This window comes from Heptranchias perlo, chromosome 23 (assembly GCF_035084215.1).
Source record: "Heptranchias perlo isolate sHepPer1 chromosome 23, sHepPer1.hap1, whole genome shotgun sequence".
Taxonomy (NCBI): domain Eukaryota; kingdom Metazoa; phylum Chordata; class Chondrichthyes; order Hexanchiformes; family Hexanchidae; genus Heptranchias; species Heptranchias perlo.
Genome location: NC_090347.1, coordinates 26715282 through 26728054, shown reverse-complemented (window position 1 = coordinate 26728054; position 12773 = coordinate 26715282). Strand labels below are relative to the sequence as shown.

The window sequence follows — 12773 nt, the reverse complement described above, 5'->3', positions numbered from 1 at the left end:
TGTGTGGCCCAATTTTTTTTAAATCTGTTTTTCTGGCCCACACTCAACCTCACCAATGGGGGAAGTAACTGGACTTAGCAAGTTCGTGAAAACTTACTTGAGCACCATTTTGGATGGGCATTCTTTATCTTCCCTCAGCATTGTCCCTCCCCAGTCCTGCAGCATTTAACTTGCAATGGACATTTTGACTTTTTGCACTCAAACTGCAGGAATAAAAAAGGCAACACAGCAGTAGAGAGCAGGCACTTGTTCTTCACCAAAAACAATGTACATGTACTACTATAATGTATCTGGTGTATAGCGTTGGTTGGAGGTCCTGTGCAGTGAAGAAGTTGTGCTCGAACTTGTGCATGAAAATGTTGGCGTATTGGGGTGCGAATTTGGTCCCCATGGCTGTTCTGTGTGTTTGGCTAAAGAACTGTTTGTCGAAGGTGAAGACATTGTGATCCAGGATGAAGCGGATGAGTTGTAGGATGATGTCTGGAGATTGGCTGTTGTTGGTGTTGAGTACTGAGGCTGTTGCAGCGATGCCGTCATCGTGGGGGATACTGGTGTAGAGTGCCGAGACGTCCATCGTGGTGAGAAGTATTCCTGGTTCAACTGGTCCGTGGGTGCTGAGTTTTTGTGGGAAGTCTGTAGTGTCGCGACAGAAGCTGGGGGTTCCCTGTGTCTTGTGAAGAATCGCATAGACCTCCTCAGAAGACTAACACGGGACGCAACCAACAGAGTACCCTTCGTCGTCCAGTACTTCCCCGGAGCGGAGAAACTACGCCATGTTCTCCGCAGCCTTCAACATGTCATCGATGACGACGAACACCTCGCTAAGGCCATCCCCATGCCTCCACTACTCGCCTTCAAACAGCCACCCAACCTCAAACAAACCATCGTTCGCAGCAAATTACCCAGCTTTCAGGAGAACAGCGTCCATGACACCACACAACCCTGCCACGGCAACCTCTGCAAGACATGCCAGATCATCGACACAGATACCACCATCACACGAGAGGACACCACCCACCAGGTACGTGGTTCATACTCCTGTGACTCGGCCAATGCTGTCTACCTCATACGTTGCAGGAAAGGATGCCCCGGAGCATGGTACATTGGTGAGACCATGCAGACACTGCGACAATGGATGAACGGACACCACGCAACAATCGCCAGACAGGAGGTTTCCCTCCCAGTCGGGGAACACTTCAGCAGTCAAGGACATTCAGCCACCGATCTTCGGGTAAGCGTTCTCCAAGGCGGCCTTCGAGACACACGACAACGTAAAATCGTCGAGCAGAAATTGATAGCCAAGTTCCGCACCCATGAAGACGGCCTCAACCGAGATCTTGGGTTCATGTCACGCTACACGTAACCCCACCAGCAGGAAAAAAAAGTTAGCTGTTTTTAATACAACTGGGCATTCTCTCTCTCTCTCTCTCTCTCTCTGCCTTTCGGGTCTCTTTCTCTCTTTGTCTGTGTAATTTGACCCATTGTGTATTCAGTATACTGGGATCTACTGTTTTCCGTAGCCAACTTGTCTGAACACCAACGACACCTTTGATTGGTGTGATGGTGTCCCAGCCTAATATAAGATATGTGATTTGAGAACCTCTCATTCACTCACTCACCTGACGAAGGAGATAATCTCCGAAAGCTTGTGATTTTCAAATAAAACTGTTGGACAATAACCTGGTGTTGTAAGATTCCTGACATTTGTCCACCCCAGTCCATCACCGGCATCTCCACATCATCCACAACTAGAGGAATTGCCAGCACACTATACAATGTATTTTTTTTTTGCTTTGCATTGTTGTTGCCTGCTCCTTTGCTGCATCATATCAAGATAAAAGTAAACATAAATTATGCAAAGTCAAGTATGAAAACCAGCTTGCATTCAATTTTATTTGAGGTTTTTTTTTCTCATTTCTGCACTTCTTTCCCTTTAACTCTTAAAAGATCTATTTTTGGCAACTCGAAACAATGGGCAGGATAGGTTTTCATGTATTTTTCAGGCTTCTCACAAAAAAAGTTCTGCAATCAATCAAAAAGCTGCAAAATCAAAGAAGTGGGCAATAAACAGGAAACCTGTCCAGGTGACTTAACACTTTCCTGCATTTGGTGCAGATTCCCTAAATATTTGAAAAAAACAAACATTTCTTATAAAATTGTGGATACATTCAACTACAGAAACAACATAGTTCTTAACTATCAATAGATCAAATGGATCATCAAAAAATACCAACCAATAAGATAATGGAGTTTAAAATTGCCTCCAAACAAGACAGCCACATACAATCATCGTAAGCATTTTGATTTTGCAGAAAGGCTCAATTAGTAAATTAAAATAAATGAAAGAAAAAGAAAAAATACAGGGGCAATCTACAACAGTCTCAGCTACCATTAAGAATTTTTAAATAATTTGCAATAAATATCTTGAGCCATGAAAGTCTAAACTTGCCCAGTAGGCTACAGTTAGGTGGACCCCCATTTCAATTTAGGAACCCAGTTTAACTGCAGGTGATCCAAATAAACACCAATAAAAGGACTTATTGTACTTGTACTTCAGCATATAATTTTATTTTTTTAATCTACATATTGTGAATAATTAGAGCTAAATTATAATTAAACCTGTGCGCAACATGGCCCAGATGTCTGCAGGGTTAAAATCGGGCTTTTTCAGAATCTATAGGTGCTTTTACGTTGAAGGTGAGTAGCCAATGATAGATGGGCAGTTGTCCCTCTGTCAGATGTGCTCCCTCATATTAACCCAATCAATGAAGAATTGGCATTGTAAGCCCACGAGAATGCAAGAATGTCAAATCTGACGTCAGATCAAATGTCCATGTTGGTGCAAGCTAAGCATAGGGGATGAATTTTAACTGCGAGCTGGGAAGGGAACGCGGGGGAAGATTTCCAGGTGCGAAACCCGGAAGGTAAGTGGGCGGGTCGTGAGGCCAATCAATTGCACTTCTGGGTTTCGCGTCCAGCAGCCGGCCTGATTGACAGGCTGGCTGGCGGGCGGGCAGGAAGGCCTTCTGCAACAGGCTGCAGCCAGGGATCGGAGGGAAGGAGGGTTCGGTTCGGGGACTGGGAAGAAGATCGCGAGGGGAGCAGGAAGAAGATCAGAGGACGCTGGAGGTTGGGCGGAAGTAGGTGGGGGTCCACCATCAGGGGCGGAGGGGGTCGGCCGATCGCGAGGATCCTGTCGGCCAGGTTAGCTTGTTGAGCCTGGATGAAGCAATCCTGCTCCTCCGAGTCTACAAGCAGTGTGATAAAGATACTCATCTCATGGATCCAGCCCATCCCGTCTGCTTTCACCTGGTGTGAATGGGAAGCGATGGGAAACCCAAACAGGTAAGGTTACATTTATTTTATTATTCCAATACACAAAATATTAAGTACCTCAATGAGGTACATTGCCCTTTTAAGTATCAGCCTGCCAGCTTTAAGCGGGGGTGGGACTTCCTGGTGTCTGCTCTCCACACGCAGACAAACCTGCCTGGGTTAAACCCAGAAGTAGGCGTGTTGGAGCCAGGATGCGGTCCCGCTCTGAAAAGGGAGGATTTTTTACTTCCCACCCACCCCCAACCCACCCATTCTTGGAGGTTAAAATTTACCCCCGGGAGTCAGTTCCACAAGTCCGATGCTCCCCTGCAATCTGGTCTCCCATACTTCACAGGAGAGTCGAGATGAACTCGGGAGACTGGAATGCAAAGACAAATTTAAACTGAGGAGAGCAGTGTACTGAGGTCACTTTACGAGATTGGAATAAAGAAAGGAAGGATGAAAACGCCTTATGATCAACCCAAGAATGCAATAACCCTAACCTCCCACAGTCTGGCTTCATTTTCAACAGAGACATGAGCCAACAGCAGATTTGTGATCTATGTGATGTTGCTGGCAGTCGGTGGCAGTGTGCCATTTCGAGCATATATCATTTGGGATGAATTTGTATCCCTTATGTTGAACACTCAGGAAAAGAATATCAGGCTTTAGAAAGTCAGCTGGATAAAATGAAAGTGATTAGAATTTCAAATATCTGCTTTCAAAATATGTTCTTTTATATTTAAATTTTGAACTACCCATGCGGCGTATCATTTGTTCTGCAATGGAGTTTTGTTTCTACTTCATAGCTGTTTTTTGCTTTGAACTAAGTCTCAGAGTGAAATAAAGTCTCAGGGTATTCTGTTTTGCTCCATTACCTATGGAAGCTTCCGGTTTATTTGAAGTTTGAAAGCAGTACGCATATTCTTCAAAAAAAGGGTTGATGATTTGGCACAACAGTCACTCTATCACTCCCTTCCATCAACCCGTATCCCTGTGAAACCTCGAGGGTCAGGCTTTCTAACTGTGCACAGTGCACAATTATCTTCTATACCAGAAATGGCACAAAAACGGGGTTTGTGCACACTCTGGCAGTGCTCCCTGCTTCCAAAATGCATACGGTAGGCGTTTTTGCATGGTAGCAAGGAATTAGGTGAGCACGGCAGCTAATTTTATGGTGAATTTTTGGTACAGTGACCTAAATCGCTAATGTGCTGTAACACGGCACCATCCAGTTTCATATTAGGATCCACCCAAGATTAATTTGATGTATTTTAAACCAACAGTAGGAGATAGCATGACATAAGAGTTTAAACAAATTGGTATCTTAGCAACATAATGAACTGTGAAATGTATGAAAATGTTATTGCGACTGCAGGCAAATATCATATCTGGAACATAAGAACAGGAGTAGGTCATTCACCGCCTTGAGCCTGTTCTGCCATTCTATTAGATCATGGCTAATCTGTACCTCAACTCCACTTACCCGTCTTTTCTCCATATCCTTTGATAATTTACATAGTTAATATCTGAACAAGTTGAAATATAGGTTTGAACTCCACTGGATCACATCAATAATGAAAAACAGCTGCAATTTCTTCTTTCTGCTGCGAAAATCATCTCAGTTCTAAATGAACCCATTAATGACTATTCATGGGAATTAGGGTGGTTCAACAACAAATATGGACTGAACAAAATATGCTCTTGAAAAATCACTTAAGCCTGGGAATCACAATTGGTTCCAGTATCAGCTGGCAGTCCAGCCAAAGGGGAGCCCAGAGGGTAAGTTTTGATTTATTTTTGTGGGGCTGGGAGAAGCAGGAGTGCTCCTGCAGGCTCCATAAAAAGACAGCCTGGGCTGCTGTCACACCAACTCCTCCCCCCACCCCCAGGACCTATCGTCTTCCGGCCTGATATTGCAGTGGTCCAGAGCCAGCAGGCTGCCTCGAGGCACTCATTCTCCACCGCAGCCCACCAGCCCGATGCTAAGTAGGCCCGGCCTCAAAACAGGCAGCCAGCAGACACACTTCAAGGGCCAGCTGCCTGAAACCTGTCATCCCAATCAACATCTACCCCATTAAGTGTTCATCCTCTAACATCAGCAACAGCCATTTCTACGCTCAAATTTTAAAATAAAAATTGCTATTCCATTCTTAAGACAGCAATATGCGATTGTAAGAATGGTCAGGTTAACAACTGATTGTTTTTCAATAAAGAATTGCTGCTGTAACATTTTTCTTAAGTCATTTATGTGTTCAGACCACTCTATATATGGTTATATATGTGCCACAGAAGTTATATGAATCTGAAGAACCTACATTCTCTGACTGCAGAATTTGGTTGGGCTTGCTGCAGATTTTGGTCTTCTGGTATCATAGAATTCTAGAAGCCCTGTTTTTTTTACATTCGTTCATGGGATGTGGGTGTCGCTGACGAGGCCGGCATTTATTGCCCATCCCTAATTGCCCTTGAGAAGGTGGTGGTGAGCTGCCTTCTTGAACCGCTGCAGTCCGTGTGGTGAAGGTTCTCCCACAGTGCTGTTAGGAAGGGAGTTGCAGGATTTTGACTCAGCGACGATGAAGGAACGGCGATATATTTCCAAGTCGGGATGGTGTGTGACTTGGAGGGGAACGTGCAGGTGGTGGTGTTCCCATGTACCTGCTGCTCTTGTCCTTCTAGGTGGTAGAGGTCGCGGGTTTGAGAGATGCTGTCGAAGAAGCCTTGGTGAGTTGCTGCAGTGCATCCTGTGGATGTTACACACTGCAGTCACTGTGCGCTGGTGGTGAAGGGAGTAAATGTTTAGGGTGGTGGACGGGGTGCCAATCAAGCGGGCTACTTTGTCCTGGATGGTGTCGAGCTTCTTGAGTGTTGTTGGAGCTGCACTCATCCAGGCAATTGGAGAGTATTCCATCACACTCCTGACTTGTGCCTTGTAGATGGTGGAAAGGCTTTGGGGAGTCAGGAGGCGAGTCACTCGCCATAGAATACCCAGCCTCTGACCTGCTCTTGTAGCCACAGTATTTATATGGCTGGTCCAGTTAAGTTTCTGATCAATGGTGACCCCCAGGATGTTGATGGTGGGGGATTCGGCGATGGTAATGCCGTTGAATGTCAAGGGGAGGTGGTTAGACTCTCTCTTGTTGGAGATGGTCATTGCCTGGCACTTGTCTGGCGCGAATGTTACTTGCCACTTATGAGCCCAAGCCTGAATGTTGTCCAGGTCTTGCTGCATGCCGGCTCGGACTGCTTCATTATCTGAGTGGTTGCGAATGGAACTGAACACTGTGCAGCACTATAATGCAGCACATGAAAAAAAAGGTATTCAAAAAAACATGGCAAACACTAACCTGCCTGTTGCCACCCCCCAAGACCTCCAACTCTCACTTGTACTGCAATTGTTACATATTTTGGAGCACTTAGCAGCACCATGGCTTCTCTGAGATAGTTTTATAAAGTTATATAGGAGAGCCACAGAATCACAAAACGCTTCAAAAATTGATTCAAGAATTGCTTCAATTGTGACAGAAATGGAAAACCTCAAAGTGTGTACGGCAATGGCCATACTTTTGGCAACCGCAAATATTTTTTTCGCCATCACAGTGGCAGGAATGTGAAGTCAAAGTTACTTCTTTTGGTTCTGAGTTTTGAAAGCCCAGCAAAATGGTAGATTTCCTTGACATTATGTAGCTTGAAACAGTAACATTTATAATGGAAAGCAGGAGCCAAATCACATGGCCCCCAATTGCTACCTGAAATATGGCACAAGAAATTACATTGGGTGCATACAGCATTTATTAAATTAAGCAATTTATTTTCAACAAGAATCATAGAATGGTTACAGCATGGAAGGAGGTCATTTGGCCCGTCGAGTCCGTGCAAAAGCAATCCAGCTAGTCCCACTACCCCACCCTATCCCTGTAGCCTTGCAAATGTTTTCCTTTCAAGTACTTATCCAATTCCCTTTTGAAAGCCACCATTGAATCTACCTTCACCATCCCCTCAGGCAGTGCATTCCAGATCATAACCACCTGCTGTGTAAAAAAGTTTTTTCTCATGTCGCCTTTGGTTCTTTTGCCAATCACCTTAAATCTATGTCCTCTGGTTCTTGACCCTTCCACCAATGGGAACAGTTTCTCTCTATCTACTCTGTCTAGACCCCCTCATCATTTTGAATACCTTTATCAAATCTCCTCTCAACCTTCTCTGCTCCAAGGAGAACAACCCCAGCTTCTCCAGTCTATCCAAGTAACTAATGTCCCTCATCCTTGGAAACATTCTAGTAAATCTCTTCTGCACTCTCTCTAAGGCCTTCACATCCTTCCTAAAGTGCGGTGCCCAAAAATGGACATAATACTCCAGTTGTAGCTGAACATGTTTTTTCTTTAAGGTTCAACATAACCTCCTTCCTTTTGTACTCTTATGCCTCTATTTATAAAGCCCAGGATCCCGTATGCTTTCTTAACCCCTTTCTCAACCTGACCTGCCTACTTCAACGATTTGTGCATATATACCCCCAGGTCTCTCTGTTCCTACGCCCCTTTTAAAATTGTGCCCTCTAGTTTATACTGCCTCTCCTCATTCTTCCAACCAAAATGTATCACTTCACACTTTAGTGCGTTAAATTTCATCTGCCACGTGTCCGCCCATGCCACCAGCCTGTCTTTGTCCTCTTGAAATCTATCACTATCCTCCTCCCTGTTCACTATCCTTCCAAGTTTTGTGTCATCTGCAAATTTTGAAATTGTGCCCTGTACACCCAAGTCCAAGTCATTAATATATATCAAAAAAAGCAATGGTACTAGTACCGACCCCTGGGGAACACCACTGTACACCTCCCTCCAGTCTGAAAAACAACCGTTCACCACTACTCTCTGTTTCCTATTACTTAGCCAATTTCATATCCATGCTGCTACTGCCCCTTTTATTCCATGGGCGTCAACATTGATGACAAGCCCATTATGCGGCACTTTATCAAACGCCTTTTGGAAGTCCATATACACCACATCAACCGTATTGCCCTCTGTTACCTCATCAAAAAACTCAATCAAGTTGGTTAAACATGATTTGCCTTAATAATCCACACTTGTCCAAATGACTCTCAATTTTGTCCCTGATTATCGTTTCTAAAAGTTTCTCCATTACCGAGGTTAAACTGACTGGCCTATAGTTGATGGGTTTATCCTTACATCCTTTTTTGAACAATGATGCAACTTTGCAATTCTCCAGTCCTCTGGCACCACCCCCCATATCTAAGGATGATTGGAAGATTATGGCCAGTACCTCTGCAATTTCCACCCTTACTTCCCTCAGCAACCTAGGATGCATCCCATCCAAACCAGGTGACTTATCTACTTTAAGTACAGCTAGCCTTTCTAGTACCGTCTCTTTATCAATTTTTAGCCCATCCAGTATCTCAATTACCTCTTCATTTACTGTGACTTTGGCAGCATCTTCTTCCTTGGTAAAGACAGATGCAAAGTACTCATTTAGTAACTAATGGAGACACAGTAATAGAGACAGATGGACAAAGGAATGTGCTTTTAAGTCAAACTTTAAAAAGCATTCTGTATTTGAGACGTCCAGTGGTCATTATATCATAATTTCAATTTTTGTTCCCTTTAATTTACACAACAACTAGTGCTATTAAAGGCTTGATCATCCACTTAGAAAGACCCTACAGTCACCATGGTATCCAACTGTTTCATGAATAATTCCAGGGTTTTTGCCTCCCCTATTTTACCTGAAGTTTTTTCCATGTGTTGACCACCCTTTGTATGACATCAGTCCTAAATCTGAATCTACATCCTCTAGACTTACTTTCAATTCAGTTTGAAATAATTTTACAGATCTGCCTTTTCCATGCAACTTATTATCTCACATACCTCTGTAAGGTCAGTCACTTCTTTCAACGCTTGAAAGCTCAAGTGTTTCCAGTCTCTCCTTATATAATTATCCACAAGATTATTCCACGCAGCATACACTGTATCCTCCTGACTGCACGCCCACAATCATTCAACAAGAAGCTCCTGAATAAATTGGACTTCCAGATACAAGCAGCGTGCCCTTTATGAATTTTGAATGCAAGCACCTTCAAATTTAAGACTGTGGCACTTTTTGTTTACACTGCATTGCCCAACAGATGTTGGGCTTAGAAAAGACTGAGCACTGTCACTGCTGGAGTGCAGAGTCAGCGGGTATCACTGCTGCAAGCACACACTTCGAAGTACGACAGAAAGCCTGCATTTACTGTCAGTTCTTTCACAGTGCGTAGCAGAATCGCACATTAATACGAAATACGGCAAAATAACTCGGGTAATTTAATGAGTGCATGCTGGTGAAGAGGCATCCCACAATTTTCTGAGATACATTGGCGGTGGGGAAGGTTCCGAGGAACATTTAGGCTAAATCACGTCTTCATCAATCTATACATGAACTGTAAAACTGCTTATTTATTAGTAATGCCCCAAAATAGTGAATAGTCGGCAGCACTAATTGTGGATTCCCAATGGAAATGGAGACTGCAATCGATGTTTGCACTGAGAAGATCAAACGCATGCCAAACCACAATATAGAATCAGCTACTTCTGCCCCTCCAATAGACTCACTTACACCACATCAGACCATTTTCCACTTACTGTTCATTTGCAGCATTACGTCGGGTGTAAATGACAGCGAGTTATCGTTGCTAAGAATACAAATTCCCAGCTCTGGACTTTGGGTTTGTACTCAGCTGCCAAAAACACTCGATGCCAAGTGCAGCCGCGGGCAGAGGACAGAGCCGTGCTGGAACACTGCACGCTCAAATTTAGTAAAGATCATCTTGACCCAAACTAAACGGAGTCTCTGTGTAAATACAGCTTATGAAGCAGCACTAGAGCCAGATGCCATTTAAAACATCTACCCCCTTCTGGTCGTCTTTCCCAGTGGGGGACGGTAGTCAGGAAGATGGACATTTGTGAAAACAAAGAGGTGTGTGTGTGTGTGTGTGTGTGTATAAAATTGTGACCTACTTGCAACAGGATATATTAAAGATAAATCAAAACAGAAACCAGAAGCGTATTCACAGTTGATCAAATCTGAAAACGTCACACACCTGACAGTCGAGTAGGGCCACCGCAGCTGCCTCGGACAAATGGAGCTTGAAATGCATAAACATAGTCGCCTTCACCAATTATATTCAAGTCTTCCTCATCTGAGAAGGAACGTTCAAATCCATTTGCGTAAATCTCCGTTAAAATTACCTGGAAAGATAATAAAGAAGCGGAGTTCACAAGGTTACTGATAATTCAGATTAGTTTAAAGAACAGTTTTTAACCAGTGAATAGAATTTTTGAATTTGTGGGGGAAGGAATATGCCATTTTGTAATGGATAAGTTTCTGAACAGTGGGGATCGATGACGAGGTCCCTTTGCAAATCAACCCAAAGGGATCACTTTATTGTCTGAATTTAGGTTAGACTTTGCTCAAACAGGATAGAGATCCTCTTCTTTGAGCTGGATTCAAAGAAGATTGTCCCTTTTTTCCACTCCCCATCATGGATGTCCATCAGCTGCAGCCAAGTGAACTCGTAACTCACTCCCAGGCCTCTGACAACACTGATCTGAGCCAGTCACTGAGAATTCTGCAAGACCAGCTGAGAGAACTATCCTCTCCCGTTGACATTTGTCCTTTGGTGCATGGAGGCACTTCTCTTCTCCACTTTTCTACAACGACATGGCTGAAACTGTGAACAGGGCAGCAGGGAGCCAGAACCAGGTTCCCACGGCTCAGTGACATTAAACATCAGTGTGCAAATACACCACTCTTTTTCAGTTTTGCTGTGATGATAAATAAACATCACTTGTTGAACGACGTAATGATTGCAACAAAATCACAGCTCTAAGCTCAAATGATTTGCAATTGGCATATGTGTCAAAGTAAGATTTTTAAATGTGGGATTTAGTAATTAAGATTGTGAATGAGCATTCCTATTTACTGAAAGATAATAAAACAGTTAAGATTAATAAGAAAAAACACAATTCATTAATTATATTATGCTCAGATTTTATCTGTACCTGATCTGGTGTCATTTTGCCTTCCTCTGCCACCATCTTTCGAAGTGCAGCAATAGTTCCAAGGAGAGGGACTGCCAAGCCTATCCTTAAGTACCTTTGATTCTTAGACTGGAAAACCAAGGTTACATTCAAGGCCCTAAAAATAAACAGACATAATATATGCAGTGAGCTAATTGCAAATACAACAGAGTTTTCTAGCATTGTTTCACTGAGATGAGTGCTAAGAAGAATTTGATAGGTTCGGCTTTCACTCCACCCAGTAACATCAAGCACTGCAGATCACATGCAAGAGAGTAATGAGGCAAGATTCCTCCCAACTCTGGGACAAAGACTACCATTCAGCCCCTTTTAGCTTGGATATCTTGCAATATCACTCAACATCCGAGATCCTTTGCTCTCTTATCTTTAGGATCCATGGAGTCACACTCTCTGAAATTGGAAATAAGAAGCCTCTACTCCTTTCTGATCATCTACATAGTATAGGTCTACTGTAAGACTGGCAGATGCTGTACAAATAAGGTTGCCAATTGTGGTTGGATGCATTCCTGGAGGTTTCATCACCCCCAGTCGAACAGCCTATTTCCCATCTCCAATATTGCTATAACCAATAAACAAAAGTGATCAAAGAAAACAAAAAGCAAACTATTGTTTTTAACACCCCTTTGATTTTTCTCCTGGGTTGCTCATAAATAAATTCCTGGAGACTCCCGAACAATCCTGAAGGGTTAGCAACCCTATATACAAATTCTAGCAAGAGACAGAGGTACAATGCTAATTTGCATTCTGTATCTGGTAATTGTCAATCTATATTTGTAGACCAGAGAAGCCCTAACAATGTCTAATATGAAAAACTTATCCCAAAGCACTTAAAAACATTTTAAAGTGTACTACAAACACAAATCACTCACTCAAAGTGGAAAAAAAACACGACATGACTGAAATGGAATTTTAACAGCAAGAAAACTAAGACACGTAAAAGAGACACTGTTTGGGGAGGTGATCATTTACAAAGAAAGTAGACTTTCAGAGGTCACAGACGGCTAAAAAGCATCGAGATACAATTCAAAATAGCCGACAGAAAAGGTTACATATTTTGAAAGGAAAAAGCACTGCGTTCAAACACTGCACCATCTAATCGCTAGAAACATCTACCCATGACAAAGTAGGCTTGGTACTGTGAAAGAGCAGAGGAACTTGGGGATATAGGTTCACAGAGCATTATAAGCAGCACCTCAGGTCGATACGGTGCTGAAAAAAGCTAACAGAATTCTAGGTTTTATCTCAAGAAGTATAGAATATAAAAGCCAAAATGTAACGGGAGCCTATATAAAACCTTAATAAGACCGCAGTTAGAGTACTGTGTGCAATATTGGGATTCACACTATAGGAAGGATATTGAGGCTT

General features: G+C 43.1%; 1 protein-coding gene across 1 annotated transcript in view; it reads right to left on the bottom strand.

Annotated features, from left to right (window-relative positions):
• Positions 1 to 12773, bottom strand: part of usp43a (ubiquitin specific peptidase 43a) — a 356354-nt gene that overhangs the window by 135962 nt on the left and 207619 nt on the right. The window contains exons 5-6 of the mRNA XM_068004243.1: positions 11370 to 11505; positions 10409 to 10556 (exon numbers count right to left, since the gene is read on the bottom strand). Coding sequence (XP_067860344.1) covers positions 10409 to 10556; positions 11370 to 11505 — 284 coding nt within the window. The remainder of the gene's footprint in view (positions 1 to 10408; positions 10557 to 11369; positions 11506 to 12773) is intronic.